We start from the raw sequence: 19032 nt of genomic DNA, 5'->3' as shown, positions 1-19032 counted from the left end.
AATACATCTTTCTTTCAATGGATCACGGGAGTTGGGAAACTTTCGATTTTACATTTGAACTGGGGTTTGAGGAGATTCTGTATCGATGTTCTAAACTTTACGGACAGTGTCTACTTCTTATCTATTATTATTCAACTTTACAATTACATTCCTTACAGCTTAACATGCTTAATTTGTTCTTTTTGGGAGAGATTCTCTCGATTTCCTCTGAAAATATAACATTTTCAACTGGGATCTAATATTTACATATAATAATACATTTGTCACTTTGACGTTATTACTATACCACCACTTTCAACACAGTGTATAATTTCTCTCGCACACACGCACTTACACACAAACCCACACTCACATCTTCTGTAGATAACAGAGAAAATTGCGTTCCCTTCCACCCCCCCCCCATTCTCAAGCTCACATCCCACATACATGCACGTTTCCCCCGCATTATATCTCTCATGCACAGACACACACGCACGTTTTCCCATTTTCGTGCGCACACACACAAACACACCCGAGTAACCTCACAACCCACGCACGCCCATATACTCGCACAAATTATCACTCTTTCCACACACAAAAACACCCACATGCACACAAGCACATCTCCTTAGCACCAAAGAGCACACAATACACACCCACACGATTTTTCTTATATCCCACACACACACATGCACCTGTATACACGCACTGATAGCCATTATTATCCTCTACCTAAAGATGGCATGGCCACAAAGACGCATAAATCATATCACATTATCATTCCTTCCATGATGTACGTTTTTATCTCGTTTGCTTAATCTTTATTTTTTTTAATAACGAACTTTCTTATATGTTAGCAGTGGTGCCAATCAAAACACATCATTGTGTATGGTTAGCATACAATTTGGTTGAGTGATCGAGATAGACACAACAGAAGGCTTTTCACTGTTCTTTAATTCAAAGGGAATCCTTTCTGTTACAGAATTGATGAAGTGTTTATGGACCGGAATTCATGCTGTCTCTACGGTGACCGTTACACAAACCAAAACTTTTATTCACACTTTTTTCTAACTTTCCCTAAATCCCACCAATTTTATTTCCCGTGCGATAGATAAGCGATAAATACACGTTTTATCTCTGTTATTATAGAGTATTATCTACAACAATCGGCTATAATTTACATGAGATTCAATTTTGTCTCAATATAATAATGCATTTGATTGTGATTTGACATTCAACGCTTCAATATATTCTGCGATATCTTCAAATTCCAAACGACTTTCTATGATGTTGGAATATTCAAGACGCTACTGAGATGGCGCCAAATACAGATGCGTCGCAGGGGTGCTCAAAGAGTTGATGCTCTGCATTTTCCTACTCTAACTTCTTTGCTCACCGATTTTAATTCACGAAATTCCTATAATTGCCACTGATGATCATTAGGAACCTTGGTATTGAAAATTGTCGTTTTCATACATAGGACTTCCTAGTTTTCTCCGCAGCTTCTGAAACATTATTACACTTAGCCTTTTCATTCTTGTGCGGCAGTTGTCATTGCGCCTAACTGCCATTGGCTGAAAGTCATTCTCTTTTTTCTTCTTTATCTGCTTCTAACATGGATACGGTAATGTTTGTCTATGTTTGGGGTTAAAATGCCCTCAAGTTTAGGGGCTGGGAGGCTATGGTACCATTTGGGAAACCATTAACCAACGTGCCTGTGTACTCTCTCAACAGGATTACTATTCATAGCGAGGTCGGCAAGGATCCATTATACCGCTGAGTCAGGCTTTATCGTCCTCTTAACACCAGGACCAACAATCACTCTATCATAACCCATTCTGGATGACAAGTCGGGTCTATTCTTTGGTCTACCCATCGCCTCAAGCTCACATCTTCACAAGCTGGATCCTATTTTCCCCACGCATCAGTTTGGAACGGAATAATTCCCGAAGAGAACATAGAAATCAGTTCCTACTTCATAATGAGAAAGCTCTTCGCGTAGATTCCCTGGCTACTGTCACAGGCAACATTTCTTTGAACTTCACCACATCCGTCTATAGGATACATCTTTGGACTCTGTGAAAATCTTTAAAATAAAGGAACATGCGTGTAATTAGTTCTGCCGAATTTCTGACGGGTGTGTTGATCTCGTTGGTCCTTCTCATCGTCGCTCACGTCGTCGAGCCCGGTGTCATCGGTTCGAGATCATCATCGGCGTCGACACATCGGAAGCAGACTCAATCATTACCATCGCAAGATGATCTGTCAGAAGAACAGGCGATGGTAAGTAGTTTTTTTTATTTAAAAAGTAAAAAGAATTTGATTTAAGTTGATTAAAGAAAATGTATTTCTAAATAACACCACAATGTTGATCTGGCTTCGATTTTTAAACTATTGAATTTCACGTTATCTAAGTATCAGAGCGCAATTAAATAGATATTTTCAAAAGGCATCATTTCAATTTTAGTAATGCTTTATGGAAGTGTCTATAAAAATGGCTTTCACTCACTGAATATGTATAGCTAATTATCCCTCCTCAGAAATCCACAATTTCCGTTTAAAATTCAAACTTTTTTTTTCAAAACTGAAGAGCACACCAGGGACTAATAAGACTTGAAAAGCTTCAGAAACACTTTCGTTGACTTATTCACAATCCACATTCTACATAAATTAGTAAAACAGCATCATCAAACGAGGTAGCCTGAAGTGAATATCATTCAGTCATTATTCTTTTCTTTAGAATTTTATGATATGTCTTGGAATTAACCAATTGAAATGATTAATGGCATATAATCATACAGTCAATTTTTGAGCAATTGATTTATCCTCAACAAATATTTTAACTTTCATAACCAAGAATTTTTTTTTTACAAATGAGTAGAATGCTTCTACACATAACTTTTTTTATATGTGTCATTCTTGGTTTACCTATCTGCCTATCAATGACACATATCGTCGCATTAGTATGGTCCAGCTGGCTATTGGAAATAAATTCCAAAATAGAAAACGCTAACACATTTCTTATTATAGAAAAATAGTTCACTTAAATACATCTTTTAAACGTTGCGTGAAATAATTCAGATGAACCAAGAGTGTTCAAGAAATGCAGTCAAAAACTGTGACGTAACTATTATTACGGACATTTCATATCAAGGCTTGGCATAAAGTTTCTGACGTTAGTTAATTATTTCAAACTTTCAGCGAAAGTATCATGTATCTGGAATCCAGGATAATATTCTACTTTTTTTAAATGAGATTACATTATTTTTTTTAATTTATACAGTACTTATTAATATAATCTATAACCTTTAATCAATTGATGTATAGTTTAAAGCAATCTAAAATATTAATATGATTTCCTCCTTTGAAAATCACAAGCGTGGATTAAGTTTCCAGCTTTAGTTAATAATTTCGTCGTTAATGATATGAAGTAATGATTTTCACAAATGATGGCTTAATCGATAATCACGGGCTCTTTACTGAAACCGTTCATAAGTAACGAGAATGACGAATGACTTTACTAAGTTCTGACCCATGTTTTATGATGCCAAATGAGTTCCCTGAAAATTCACTTTTTGCTGGACTTAATTTCTTATAAGTGGTAATCTGGTAACATAATTTTAACAAATTTTGTATTTCTAATTGAAATGCCCGTTTACTGAAAAAAATTAAAATGGATTGAAAAAATTAAGAATGTGATTTAACATCATACGTTGTTTCAGTATTTGGTAAAATTACGGTGGAACTTACGATCACGTTTATGAAACAACCGGGACCCTGTTCATCACATGTTCGTTATTTTCTTTCATCTGTCAAGTTTTTCCTCATATTTCGGTAACCATTACAACATCTTATTCATTACAAAGTATACCAAACTTATTCACGTACTCTATTTGAAAATTTTGCAAACATTTTGAGCGTAAAGGAATACAAGTATGATAACTTGGAGGAATATGAATACACTTTAAAATTAATTGTCATTTTTATTTGATCGTGTTTTGTTGTTTATTGCATGAAAATGATAATAATACATGGGAAAAGAATGCAGAATACTTTTACATTTTAGAACTTTTTAAAACTTTGATAAGTTGAGCATCTCTCCTATTTATTAAAATATCATAAACTGAAATGGTTGATCTTCATTAATTCTTTATGTAACACATGAAAAAGGTATTAACAAAGTTTTCTTCGACAATTTAAGTACCCAAAAAAATGTTAATGGTAAAAAACGGAATCGGTAAAGGACTTAAAAGACTCCTAACAATCAAAGAGAAAGCTAAAGCGCGGCAAAATATTTCGAATCATTCTCGACTTTGCGATCTTCTCCTTTATTCTTCCACCGTTTTCGTATCGAGACTAGAAGAAAACCAAAGGAAAGATAACTTCTAGGCTATTACTCTTCCATAAAAAACGACTTCACTTATTTCTTTATTCTGCGAGAACATTTAATGATCGTAAGTACGATCAATGAACTCCCTTATTCATGTTTTATTGAAAAAGTGTATTTTTAGCTGTATAACGTCATCTGAGCATTCTAATATGCGAATCTTAATGATGATCCTGAAATAAACAATCAACATCCGAGTATTCGCCAACCCCCCCCCCATCAGCCCTCTCTTTCTCTCTCTCCATTCGTTCCTCTCCGAAACTGCTCATGTCTTTTGCCATTATAATGATCTTCACTCTCTTTCTTTTTTCCCCGTAACTCTCTTTTCTGCACTTTCTCTTTATTATTTCTATTCGATTCTTTATACTCCGTCTTCTCTTCCCTTTTCTCCTTTTCCTTAGGTTACCTCTCTCCCCCTCACTCCCTTTGCTTAGTTCTTGATCGAAATGCATAATCCTTCTCTAATTCCTTTCTCTCCTGTTCTATCTCTTTCTTTCTGTATCTGCCCCCCTCTCTCTCTTTCCATCCTTCCCCTAGAAAGCATTAATCATGGCAATTTGAGTGAAAGTGGGCAATCTATTATAGCATCTTATGACGACCCTCACTGCAAGTCGGTCATTAGTGTCGGCACGGCTGCGACACAAAACCGACGAAAGCAGAATCCTTTCAAGCTCACCTTCTCTGCCGCTCGTGACCATACCGACAATAGTATGGGACAAACGAATCGTCAGGCGAATCGCTCATCTACCAGAACGCATATAAATAGGCGTGTTTACAACTCGCGAATGACTTTTTATTTCGAAATCTTACAAATGCTCTTCTCCTGGCGGTGTACAGTGACACTGCTTCTTCATCAGGACTCAATAAGCTTCCGTCAAAGTACGAGCTAAGAAGCTAGAAAGTGAGGGGGGCAAAGGGATGGAAAGGATCACGGGCCTGGGGCATGTATACCAATGTTCCTTAAAGACGAAACTTCCATACTGGTTGACACCTTCAAAGTATCACCCAGAGCCGTTTGGACAAGGTAGACTGAATTAGAAAACATAACAACAACTGCCGTTCATTTCAGAGCCGCTTTGGGGACCCGACCCAATCAAAGGAAATTTCTTGGGAGCATTTAACCCCACCGTAGGGCAGTCACCCTGGATGAAGTGGTTTATACACTCGACTACCGATGTCCCTTTCAGTCCATACTAAACAGTCCTTTTCGGGATCGGATGCTCATTTTTTGTTACGACAAATATTCTAAAACTCTCCTCACTAGAAACAAATGCAATTACTGGCGTCTACGGCTCTCGTCAAAATTGTATAAGAATGATGAAAATCAATATTTATCACAAACTCGTCATACTTAAAGCAAAACTAAACATGCAAAACCTGCAACAAAGCAAAACAGAGTAATAATACTTCCACTCTCGTCAGCCCTGAGTTACCCTTCCTGGTGGAGGACTTCAGGGAATGGAACTACAAGGACAAGCCTCGTCATCACCTTAGCCAATGTGATAAGTTAACAAATGGACTAATAATGTTTTAAAAAGGGTTTTCGTGCAGGTCTACAATGTATTTCACCTCGGCTATCGGCCTCGTATCAAACCTGCACTCGGGATAATTTTATATTTGTCGTACATAATTATAATCCATTATATTGTAATAATAGATAAATTCAAAAACTTTTTGATGAAAATAATATTTGAACGGAACACTAGATGATATAAAAGGAAGGTGTTAAATCCAGTTAATGAATTTATCTTGAAATCACAGGCAGTCATCATTTTATATTCCTACTATATTATTGGACCAATGTATGTCCAAATGTCTCTAATCAATTTTGCGTTTCAAAGATTTCTGAAGGAAGGAACGTGTGGAAAATTGTCAAAAAGAAATTCAACAGAGTAGAGAAACCTTGATGACAATGTATTTATTATTTCTTTCCATATGATGTATATTTCACTGTTTATATTGATATCATAGACAGCTAGAAAAGCGTGTCTTTAGCTTTTCTATCTATCTCGGAAGACGTTCGTAAAAAGTCAGTTGCTATATGACCCCCTAAAGCTTTCGCCTTTCACAAGTCAAGAATTAGAACTGAACTCATCAATACCTGAAGCGCGAGAATGGGGTTTAAATCTTGTGTACCAACTGCTGAGATCCTTTGTAGGAAATAAGAATAAATGAAAACCGTCTTATAGAAGATGTAGACCACCATAGTGGATGGGATCTAAGGCAATAAGGAGGAGGGGGGGGGGGCTGAGGAACCCAAATAAAATACATTTATTCATCCTATGATAGAGCTTTTATCATGTAGAATCACTTATCATGATCACTTCACTTCTTGATTTCATTTAATCCTCTCACTTTTCAAATTCGTGTTTCCCTCTTTTTATTTGCTTTTTAGTCCAACCTACTTAATTAAGTATTAAGGATCGCCTAATGAATACCTTATCATGGTACTACACTTTGATTCAACTATATCACAAGACAAGCACTGACCTTAAAGGGTTGCCTATTCATTATTTTGTACTGTATTTTAATATATTTCCAACATTTTTTAGGATGGTAGAATTAAATGAATTGAAAAAAAATCAATTTAAATACAGAAAAAAAAAGAAAACAGGGGGCAGATTTATGAAGCAAATTGAAAGTTATATTAAGAGCCATCAACCTATCACTCTACATCACTCGTGAAATAACTGAAAAAATCAGAAACTTATGGTCGCTGGCCGTTGGCAAAGGAAAGCTATTATCATTGTAAAAGTATAGTCATGACCTATCATATTTAGGGTAAATTGCCAAGTCGTCCACTCACCTTATGGTCTCCTTTCATTTAGTCTAATACCATTCCGTCCATCAACATTTCGTCTAACAATCATTTTGGCCCAATAACCATTATGTCCAATCATCACTACGTCTAATCACCATTTCGTATTTGCCATTTTGTCTCATAACCAGTTGGTCTAATGCCAATTTTATTTTCATTCATGTTGCACAATTAACTCTTAGTCCAATTAGGCCAAATGGTAAAACGACCAAATGGCTATTGGAATAACTGGTTATCAGACAACAATGTGAGTGGACGAATTGGCAATAAGACCATGTGGATAGTGGACGAACTGATGGTAGACCAAATGATAGTATACTAGTCGGCAATTGGACGAATTGGCATTAGACATATTGAAAATAAATCGTATTTGGATAGTCTTCTGTCAAATATTCAAGTTAATAATCCGAAATAAAAAACTATTTTGCACTTTGTGATCACACCATAACTCTAAAGAATACTTTTTAAAAGTAAAACAAGTGTTTTCTTCAGGTGTACTATGTTTTTACACTACTATGCTATTCAGTTCATTTGTACATTGAAATCACAACGCGCTCATTGACTAGTAAATACTTCTGTGGTTTCGGGATTTAAAAGTCTTGAGATACAAACGAAAGTACGAATGCAAAGTGCAGAAAAGAGATGACAAAACCGCAGAACCACACTAGCTAGGTTACAATATTTTCTACAAAACAATACCAGCTCTTTCAACCGAAGAGGTTGAACAGCTTAACATTTTTCTTCGACCAATGAAATAACAGAAATGAATCTTTATACAATTGGCAGCCTTCTAAGTTATACACGATTCAATTTGGTACTTTTGGTTAAGGTCAATGGAATGTAAAGCTTGTGAACCAGCACTGCCCTATATACTACACTATTCGCATTCTATCGTTAGATCCGTTTTAAAATTGCCTCAGATACATTTCCACTTTGAGATAACATTTCAACACAATTTCAAAAGTTTTGTTGCGATTTTCTTGTACTTGACATTGAACCTCATTTTGACCATTCTGAATTATCTTTATATTTCCACAGACATTCTTAAAAGACTACGGGTATATCGAAATGCAACAAGCCAAAAACAGAACAAATGACGATGGCAAAACGTCGTCGGACCAAAGGAGTATGCCATCATCCACACAAACAACAGACCAGGAACAATCAAAACCTGACATTGTGGACTTTAAAGAAGGTATCAAGGCATTCCAGAGAAGATACCAAATACCGGTAACGGGGGAGATTGATTCGGCTACGAAAGAAATTATGTCTAAACCAAGATGTGGTGTACCTGATTACCAGTTTCAGATCAAACAAACCGTCGACGGAAAAGGCCTAGACCATTCTGGATTAAACGATGATTCAAAGCAAATGGAAGAAGAGAAGCTAGCATTTGTGACTTCTCCTGTGATGGTCACGGACACTACACCGGACGGGAAGCAGTTGGGTAAATCGTTGCTAGATCCTTTGAGTGAAAGTGCGAAATCAGGCGACGGAATGGACAAGTACCCTTATGGACCGCCATCTGTGCCGGAAGACAAGACATCTGGTGATGATAGCGCTTCCTGGGGGCAGTACTCAGTCCTAGAAGTAAGTTTTGAGGAAGATTTCGAAGATATAGAGACAGTGGATGAAGAAGATCTCGGAGAGGTCCTGACGACGCCAAACCCAGAAGATGACATCAAGGAAACCACGGTGTTGACTTATACTGTCACCGAGGTGGTTTCAGCTTTAGTCAGCGAACTTGATTCTAAAACTACACAGACAACCTTAAAGTATCCCAAGTTTTCTTCAAGTGACAATAAGGAAAATGATGATAAAAGTGGGATACGCCCTAAACGTGACATTCGAAAACTGGTCAGAGACGTGATTGGTGAGTCGAATCACCGAGAACGACGTGACTCACACGCAAATGGCCAGGCGTCTTCGTCATCTGGTTCAGGTTTGAGATTCTCTACCACGGATCTTCCCATCACGTGGCGAGTTTTGGATGACTATGCCCCTAATTCAGATACGTCGGGTATCTTTACTGCAGCTTTCAGAAGATGGGCGGAGGTTACACCACTCACATTCAGGGAACAGAATTCAGGAGATGTTCTTAACGTCGATATCAAAATCGCCTTTGCTAATTCCAGTAAGTTCACCAAAATGACTCTTTTTAATCTACCATTTCCAAAGAAATTGTCAATTCAGAACTAATAATCATGATGACGGAGATGTATACATAGTGGGTTTTTTCTAGTTCTTTAAGAAATGTGACATATTATATAAAGAATCAGTCGATCTAAGATTCATACTACAATTCCACTAAAAATTAACATACCCCAACATCATTGACCTCCTCCTCTTGGATATAGTATTTGCAGAAATCTCGATATATATATTTTTTAAAGCAAGTCAAGTCATGGTTACCATTCAGGGCATCTCAAAAGCGAATGTTACTTTCACGATGCTCTCTTCCATTTCTAGATGATCTTTCCGACTTTGGGAATCACAGATGGTCATCAGGTCAGTTGGCTATCTCGGACGTGGCAACTAATCACATATTCTTCAACGAAAATAAACTCTGGACTGACCGATCTGACCAAGACTACAACCTTCAGTCAGTAGCTGTACATGAGATCGGTCATTTCCTAGGGTTGGGCCACAGCACAAATGCTTCGTCCATCATGTATCCTATCTATCGCACTTTTGATGGAAAAGTGACAATTGACAGCGAGACAAAGACTGCTGTTCAGAACATTTATGGTAAGGATGAATCTGCATTCCATGATTATTCTACCATGTCAAGGAAAGTATTTACGACGTACATGTAGCATGTGACCCTTCGGGGTTAATATTGTAGAAGAAAGCACGAGGAAAGTCAATGGCACTAAAATATATCATTTTCAAAACGCAATAAAAGGGCGTAAATAATTTTGTATTTGCCTGTGTTTGGGTGTGAACTTTGAATATAGTTAAATTGCCATTTTGCATTCAATTTTTGTACGTTGTAGCAAAGTCTTGGAGTATAAATAATCATTTTTCTTTTCGTTATTTTTCCTCGCTTCCTGTCTCACCACCTTAACCTTTCCTTTACCTCCCTTTCCAATCTTTCTCTCTCTTTCTTCCTCTTCCGCCATTTCACTCTTTTCCATATCATTCGTCACTCTTTTTCTCTTTGCTTGATTTGATTTCCACTCACCAGGAACCTGTAATAACTCGTTGGACACCGTATTTGACTGGAAAAGGATGAATCAGTTAGGACAGTGGACCTACACAACCTACTTCGTTCGTAACAGATATAACTGGGTGTATGTCAACTCTAGGGATGAGGTCAAGTATGCTGAACCAAAGCTCATTAGTAGCCGCTTCGGAGGTGTTCCTGACGACCTAGACGCTGTTGTCCAAAATGTTGATAAACCAAGGGATGAGATGTATTTTTTCAAAGGTTAGCCAATGATCTGTTGATGTTTCTCACTTAACATATATGGATAGGTTTTTACCTATCTGAAGTTCTCCTTCATTCCCGGGTGTATATATCATCATGAATCTCTTTCGTAAGGTTACGAACGGCACGAACAAGTTCTTCGGTTCTAAGTCAGGTACATGGAAATTTATCATAGCAAAAGAAAGGGCCACCAGATGTGCGTAAAAGATTGAAACTTAAGAACAGCTTGAAGAAACCTTGGTCTACTAGATAGTGATTCGAATTGGGTCTGGAAAGCTTTGAAGAATAAGCTTTGAGGTGCTAGAAAACAAACAGGTAAGGTGTACTTGATTTTCCTGAATGAAGAAATAAATGGGTTCAATAACACTACGTTCTGTTATATTTTCTTCCAGGTAATCGATATTGGAGATTTAACCACGCAGGCAAAACTGTTTACACAACTACCTTCGAGGGAGTTGAGTGGTCGGCAAATGGTCGGCTCATATCGGAGGGTTGGCCCGCAAAACCTGGATCTGATACCCGCATCCCTGACAATATAGATGCTGCTTACTACGATAAGAGAGATAATAATTATTACTTCTTCAAAGGAAGCATGGTACGTATTCACCTGGGAACTGTTTCGTGAAAGTTGCTAGCACACTCTGAAGTGACAGTCGGACACTTGTACTTCTCAGCCAATGAATACTGAGGAAAGTTTTTAGATCTTACAACTTGTCAGATGACATGAAACGCCCGGATTAAATGCTTCGGGTTGGAGCATGAGAGTGGCGAAATAACTTCCCGAATGTGTCAGTATGGATTTGATTAAGAAAGAGAATGATTTTTCATGAATGCTAAGAGGCATTTTTTGTAAGCAACCAAATAGAAGACTGTCTTATGTCTTTTCTGTGGGACTTATCAGTAAGAACGTATCATATGCTTACCAAGGCCATTGTCAAATCGAATTGATTTCAGACTCGTGTTGACTGGTAACACGAATATTGATCTACCGTTAGCAGTCACCAATCGTAGCACTTGTTTTTTTTCACTTTGTGTAGACCCGGGGTGGAGACTACCACAGATCATTTTTAACCCGTACCCAAAGAATGCACTTTATTGCATATCTTTCGGAAGCAATTCCTTCTAACAATGTCCAAGGCTTTATATGCCCCATTGTTTTTGGCTAATTATTACATGTACTTCCAACATTATTATTTGAAAAACATTGATTTTGCCGTTTTATAGGAAATAAGACAGGTCTAAAAGTATGTTAATGTTATGAGATGATTAGATAATACCATCGTTGTATAACTAGTATTATTAACCGTATCAGACATCTAAGCAGGGCAACTTTGAAACATTGTTGCCTGCTGAAGACTGGGATCAAATTGCCGGTCAATAAAATTCCATTTGTTTATCCACGGGCCCAATTTATTGCCCGCTCAGGAAAGTCAATGAGAAATTGCGTGGAAATGTAGCGGGCAATAAAAAGCAGCGCTAATATCCGGGTATTCTACGCGTTTTTGCATGCGTCTTTGAACCGCGCAGTGCTATACGTCATAATGGTAATCAAGTTAAGACAACGCTGGATACTGCGTCCCCAGGCCAGGGACGCGTCATTTCAATTACGTCACAATGGTAAAGTTCAGAGGCCCAGTCTACTCAACATGATAATCTAGATTCTCATTATTAAAATTAAAAATATCTAGATTAACGATTTTTGCTCTAGATGCCTGATTTGGTTAATAATAGCAATATTGACTGGCCTGGGGGCCCCTGGGGGCGAAAGGACATATATCGCCCTCACTAAATTGATATCACCCTCGTCTTCGACTCGGGCGATATAAATCTAGTTTGGGCGATATATGTCGTATCGCCCCGAGGCCAGTCAATATTGCTTTATTATATCCTACCTACATTGAATCTTGTATAGTGATTGGTTCAAATAGCATCATGTGACCAAATATATTACAACTATGATTTTTGTGTGACGTCAGACCTCGATATATTTTTGCAGGAAATAAGACAGGTCTAAAAGTATATTAATGTTATGAGATGATTATATAATACTATCGTTGTATATTTATTACTATTACCCTCTATGTTTCGTTGTACAGGTTTATGGCTACAGCGTAGAGGAAGGTGGATGCTGTCTGGATAATTACCCAATGCCCATCAGTACTGCTTACCCTGGCGAGTTCAGTTACATTGCACCATTAGAAGACAATATCGATGCAGCTTACTATTCAATCAAGCATAAGAAATTGTTTTTCTTCAAGGGTGCCTATTACTGGGAGCATGCAACCTTTGACCCCTCAGCAAGAACGATATACAACAGAGTCAAACAACGCGCTTCCTGGGATACCAGGTGGCGTGACATCTGTGACGTCGAATGATAGAAACGTATATATTGCGTGTCCTGTCATTCTGTGAATGGTTGTACGCGCGTGTCGTAGAGTATAAGGAATAAATTATGTGGTGCGCGTATAGTGTGTGTGGGTGTGTATGCGTGTGTGCATGCGTTAGGTCTGTTGCATACTATCTGACTACAACGCGTTTCGATGCGTTCTCTCGATCGGAACAGATTGAAGGATTCTTCCGAAGTAGGCAGCAAGTGTGCGATTGGCTTGTTTGAGTATTTGTGGGGTTGTCCAATAGTGTGGAAGTTAAGAACACATAATGGACAGTGCCATCAACCATTGCAATCTCGGGTATCCTCTTAGAGGTATCTATGGTGTCCTATAATCATAATGGTTGCGGTCATTTTATCGCTCTATAAACAAACTTAAGTCATTACCGAATGATACTTGGCTTTTTTTAATGAGCTAAGGTCATTTATTTGTCTAGTATTAATTATTCACCAACTGTTTATCAATGGGATTTGATTTTTCCCGTTATGAACATTCTTTATGAATAATTTTTTTTAATATGACTTGTATTAATCAGTCGTATAAGGAAGCCAATGTGTCATATACATAACTGTAAATAATTGACCAAGTTCATTTTTTAAGTATTGCTTGGTTAGGTACCCTTTAAAAGATCTTAAAAAAGATTTGAACATTATATTTTCTCAGGAATATATTTCGTGTAAATTATTACTTTCTATTTATATTTCTATTTTCTCTCCATATATTTTGTCTTCCTGTCTCAAAACGCTACAATGTGTGGTACGGTTATATTGAAAATATATGATCACTTTCATGAGATTTTTATCTGTTCATTTAGATATTCACATAAATAATTGCCAATTACAAGTATGATTCATAAAATCTTAATTCCAAAGGTGTAATAGTACTTCACCGCTACATAATCGTCAGATTAATTTCATCTGTATCTGTTTGATTCAACTCAAACTTAGTTATTATCCTGGCCTCTGAGAGAGGTACAATTTTATTATTCAATATTCATTAATTATATACCTATCATTTTTCCATAAAGTGAAACAATACTTTCATAGATGTTTAGATATAAGGATCGTATAACAAGTGAACATGTTATACATTGTGCTGCACTCAACCCAGGTGAGGTGAATGGGTAGCGGGTAGGAAGAAATTTCTCGAATGCTTCAGTAGCTATATGGGTGGCACAGCTATAGCCGGGATAATAATGGCAGCGCTTTGTATCCTCATGCAAAAAAAAACGCTTTACGAATCCTGTTAGTATTGAGTTTCACTTGTATTATTTCCAAAACCATTTTAGATGTATTCAATTCGATCCGATTTTTGCCTCATTAAATCTATGGAATAATAAGATATAAAATGGTAAACACCTTCAAGCACCTTGTTAAAAAAGGATTAGGTAAGGATTTAGTTTCATTCATTTGATATTATTTTTGTAATTTATGTATTCAGGATAAACATGACAAACACAGCTCTTTTACATCATGGTCCTGATACAACAGGTTTAAAAACTGAATATGAAATATGGTATCATCACTTATATACTAAAACAACCCCAATATGCAATTATTTTTTTTAATAAAACAAAATGAATTGAAATGAAAAAAATGTTGATAAAAAATATCAATGTAAATATTTTTTTAATAAAACGAAGTATATATCAACTTGTCATTAAAAATTCGGTAGATAATAGAAAAATAGCCAAAATTCGTTTGGGCCTTACTCGTCACCTCTGTGCAACGAATTTTGTTGCAACGGTGAAAGATGTTTAATTAAAAATTATTATATCTATACTTGAGCTGTAATAATCATTAAGCTACCACTTACTCAGGAATGATAAGATATCGAAGCAGCAAAGTTTAAATAATTTTTTTTTTCAAATCGGTAGGTCTGTAAAATCCCTCCACACAATGATTAGATCACAGCTTTTTTCATCTCCGTTTTTTTGGGTATTTAATTTGGAAATGAATGTCGTGATTCTGTAGAAAGCATCAAATGGAACTTTTGATATTTCAAAACAACAGCATCAACAAAAATCATGGTGATTTATGGTACTCTAAATGACACTAAATTGCAGTTTCAAAGAAACAAAATCATGGGCGCGTTTTGTACAAAAAGGAATACGACGCACAGGCGTAATGCCCTTTGGAATATAGGTTTACTAATGACGTTTTTACAACCATGTACAAATTGGACGCGTGAATACGAGACTACTAATTTATTAATGATGTTTCATGACTTGCAACTGTTTTTTTAAACTGTAGTGTGCTATTGAATTATGTTTTAAACGAAAAAGAGGTCTTAACATACTAATCCTAATATATATGACAAGGGTGGGTGCATATCGGACATCCACCTGCTTTATATTAATAGTCTTGTACTTTGACTTAAGAAAAACTTAAGGTGTGCTATTTATTTCTAAATTATTGATTTTCTTGTGTTTTTAACTTAAGGAGATGAAGCTTGTTTATTAAACTTAGTCAAGCTTTTAAAGGTACGTAAAGACCTCACTGACATCGAGCATGCATGCGCTTTTATATTCTACCTTATATTCTGCCTTCATAATCCCCTAAAAGTATAGCGATCATTTCCCCATAAATCAGCCAAACACACCTTGTATTTCAATACCTAATTTACCCATTTACCAAATAGAAAGTTTGAATATAAGCTTTTCGATATGGGCATCAACAATTGTTGAAATCTCCACAGATATAGGATATAAAAGCAAATGCAACACAATGAGACGACGTAGATTTTGAAAGCAGATTTTTGCTCGAACAGTTGCCAGTGAGGTCGACATAATATTCCTATGAATGGGAATCTAACCCTTTTGAATATAAACCAAATTTGATATAAAGATAGATTTGTAAAATGTCAAATTTGGTTCATATTTTTATATAAAATACTGTTTTTAACTAAAGGATAGTTTTTGACCGAGAAACGTTAACTTGGGATTGATATTACTAAAAATGATTTTGACAAGCGCTTCCTAACAATCGATTAAAATTTTGTAAATTATTGTTAAGTTGAAAAATAGGAATTAATATCATCATATTTGTCTTCAGAATCTATATCCTGAAGATAAGAATGATGATGATATTAATCATGAAGTTGCTGATGATAATGGTAATATGATAAAAACAACAATAATAATGACAATAATAATAATGATGATAATAATGATAATGATGATAATAGTAACAATAAACGATTGAAAATGTGGTAAATGCTTTAGATGATATTGATTATAATATACTGATAATACAAATTGGTAATTTGTTAAACACAATGAATTCACTTCTTTCCTAAATTTGCTTTGTATTAAAAAAATATGTGGCTGAAGAATTGGTGAATGCTTCAGGAATGTATGGGTATTCTTAACAGTGATTTGTTGATTTGTGCCATTTTATGAAACCTAAAACTTAAGTAAATGAAATCATCCTTACACGGCACTGCATCAAATGGCGAAAACATCTTTCTGATGAAAACTCTCTTTCAGCTCAAACAAAAAAAAAATCAGCAAAGTCTATTCATTAATTTTCAGTATAACTATACGAATTTATCTATTGTATGAAAGACTTCAATATATTCGGTTTTATCAGATACTTTGTAACCAATTTTACAGCAAAAGTCCACTGAAAAGTGCTGAAATTACCTCTTTGTTTATAATGATGTATATCAAAACGATAATATCAACATTGATGATGTCGCAGGAAAGTAATTTATGAACTATGTAATATAGTATACTGAGCCAATGTGTACGATATGTTTTAATGATTATAGATTCATCTCGAACCGTCAGTTTTGTTGTAAAGAATAATTCACAATGATGTTAATTATGTCTTACAACCAGCAAAATTATTTACGTTGTCGTGTTGCACAAATCATCATGAACAGGGTTAAATATGAGATTGATATCAAAGACACAAGAAATCGATTTTAAGACTTTTTATCTTCAACAAAGTGTTAATATTGGAAAGGTATACCGCATTATATTATAGCTGGTATATATGCGTTTTTTGTCGTGTGATAACCTGTTCAATGTACATTGAGATTTAAGCGAAGTACAATTTATGAAGCAGTATATAATCACAATGATAGATTTTGATGTAAAATGATATGCATTTGTTGGTTATCGTATGACATTCATTCTTTAATGTTAGGTTTTACCTTTGAATGAAACCCTAACGATGTATGTATTCGTGTTGCCTGATAAAAACGTAAAACAAAAAATATTTGTGCCTTGAATATACATGTAAAGTATGTATGAAAAAGTGTTAATATTGTTAATAAAGACATATCCATTTATTTTGGTCCCTGTATAGTAAAACATCTGAACATAGGAAGGTTATTTATTGAGAGTTTTCAAATTATAATCGGAATTTTCAATTGATGTGCTAAATTTACTGCCTTTTGAGATTAGTTCGGCAATTCTTTTACTTACAATTCATCAAAATCATTTTTTAAAGTAAAGTCTAATTTTTATTTTTTGCTGGATGCTTTGGTGGTACAAATCATTGTCATCATTAAAAACTTTCTTTTAAAAGAAAAAAAAAGGTCATCGATTTGGTATCATGAGGATTGTAAAACAAAATAATAAAACAAATGATACTCTAATGGCTATTTTAAATGTTTAAGAAAATTATATCACTGGAAAATGTTACAGAAATATTCTATATAAATCACCTTTTAACCCCGCTATTTTAAAGAGATTTTCTTCTTCCACCATTGTCGGGTGTATTTTGCACATGATTAAAATATTCATATTTTGTACACTGCCGAATAATATAAACATATATTTTGTTTATATTTTTTTTAGTTCTATACGATTTTAAAAGGTGAATCGAGAGACACTTTTTTTTCTTGTTCTTGTGTCCGTCCTCCATTCGTGTATTTTTTATTTACAAAATAAGAGCTTTATCAATAAAATGATATAATTATATTGCACATGTTCTTTGTATATCTGTATGTCTTCGAGTGAGAGACAAGATAGATACAGGGGCGGCGCCAGTGTTTTTATGGCGGGGGGGGGGGTTAGGAGACAACCCAAAGGTGACGTCATTTAAAAAAAATCTAAATCACTTATGGGCGTTGCAAGAAACTTGCGATCAATTGTAAGTCTATTTTCGTTCCCGAAATCAAGCATATGCCGTGCAATTAATTGTAAACTTGCGATTGCTAATCCGCTCAATGAAACAAGGAGTGTAATTTGATTTGCTTCAGTTAAAAGTGATCAATTGTAAAATTGCAACAGAATATTTGCGATTGATTGCAAATGTTTTCTTGCAACACCCCCTCAGAGTATTAAACAGTAATACGACTCTATCTCTATTCTCGTCTTCCATTTCTTTCCATCCTTTCCTTCCCGCCCGCTAGTTGAAAACCCAGAAGGGTAATTGCCTCATGCATGTCCCCTCAGACTCTTGTGGCTCAAGTCCCCTAAACCCTTAATAGATTGCATACATTCGTAATTCCGAAGCTTCGTTATTCCAAAGGTTCGTTATTCTGAAGATTCGGATATTCAGAAGGTTCGTTATTCCGAAAGTTCATATTTCCGAAGGTTCGTAATTCCGAAGGTTTGTAAGTCTGAAAACAAAGTGAGGTTCGTAACTCCAAAGGTTCGTAAGTCCGAAAACAAAATGAGGTTCGTAATTCCGAAGGTTCGTTAGTCCGAAAACGTAATGATTAACGAGCCTTATTTTGTTTTCGGACTAACGAACCTTATTTCGTTTTTGGATTAACGAACCTTCGGAACAACAAACCTTATTTCGTTTTCGGACTAACGAACCTTCGGAACATCGAACCTTATTTCGTTTTCGGATTATCGAACCTTCGGAATAACGCCACAAATGTTCGGATTAATGAACCCTTTTACGTTTTCGGATTAACGAACATCGAGGTATAGGCAATTTCCGTGTTTTGGAATTACGAAGTGTAACCAAATAAACACAATGGTTCAAATGAACCTGTGTGAAATTATCAGAATAGAAGGCAAGTAATATGAATTTAAAAATCTACTCTATTTTGTGGTACTACACAT

The 19032-nt window shown here is 35.7% G+C and overlaps 1 protein-coding gene across 2 annotated transcripts in view; it reads left to right on the top strand.

Moving 5' to 3' along the window:
- The window catches only part of LOC121424716 (matrix metalloproteinase-21-like), a 28605-nt gene extending 12722 nt beyond the window's left edge, over nt 1–15883 (top strand). For both annotated transcript variants that reach the window (XM_041620466.1, XM_041620465.1), the window contains exons 2-7: nt 1714–2262; nt 8223–9318; nt 9654–9932; nt 10372–10614; nt 11007–11209; nt 12711–15883. In XM_041620466.1, the coding sequence (XP_041476400.1) occupies nt 2083–2262; nt 8223–9318; nt 9654–9932; nt 10372–10614; nt 11007–11209; nt 12711–12989 (2280 nt within the window). In that variant the 5' untranslated portion in view covers nt 1714–2082 and the 3' untranslated portion in view covers nt 12990–15883. The remainder of the gene's footprint in view (nt 1–1713; nt 2263–8222; nt 9319–9653; nt 9933–10371; nt 10615–11006; nt 11210–12710) is intronic.
- The last annotated feature ends 3149 nt before the right edge of the window (nt 15884–19032 follow it).

Source organism: Lytechinus variegatus, chromosome 12 (assembly GCF_018143015.1).
Source record: "Lytechinus variegatus isolate NC3 chromosome 12, Lvar_3.0, whole genome shotgun sequence".
Taxonomy (NCBI): domain Eukaryota; kingdom Metazoa; phylum Echinodermata; class Echinoidea; order Temnopleuroida; family Toxopneustidae; genus Lytechinus; species Lytechinus variegatus.
This window is presented reverse-complemented; position numbering and strand designations above follow the sequence as displayed.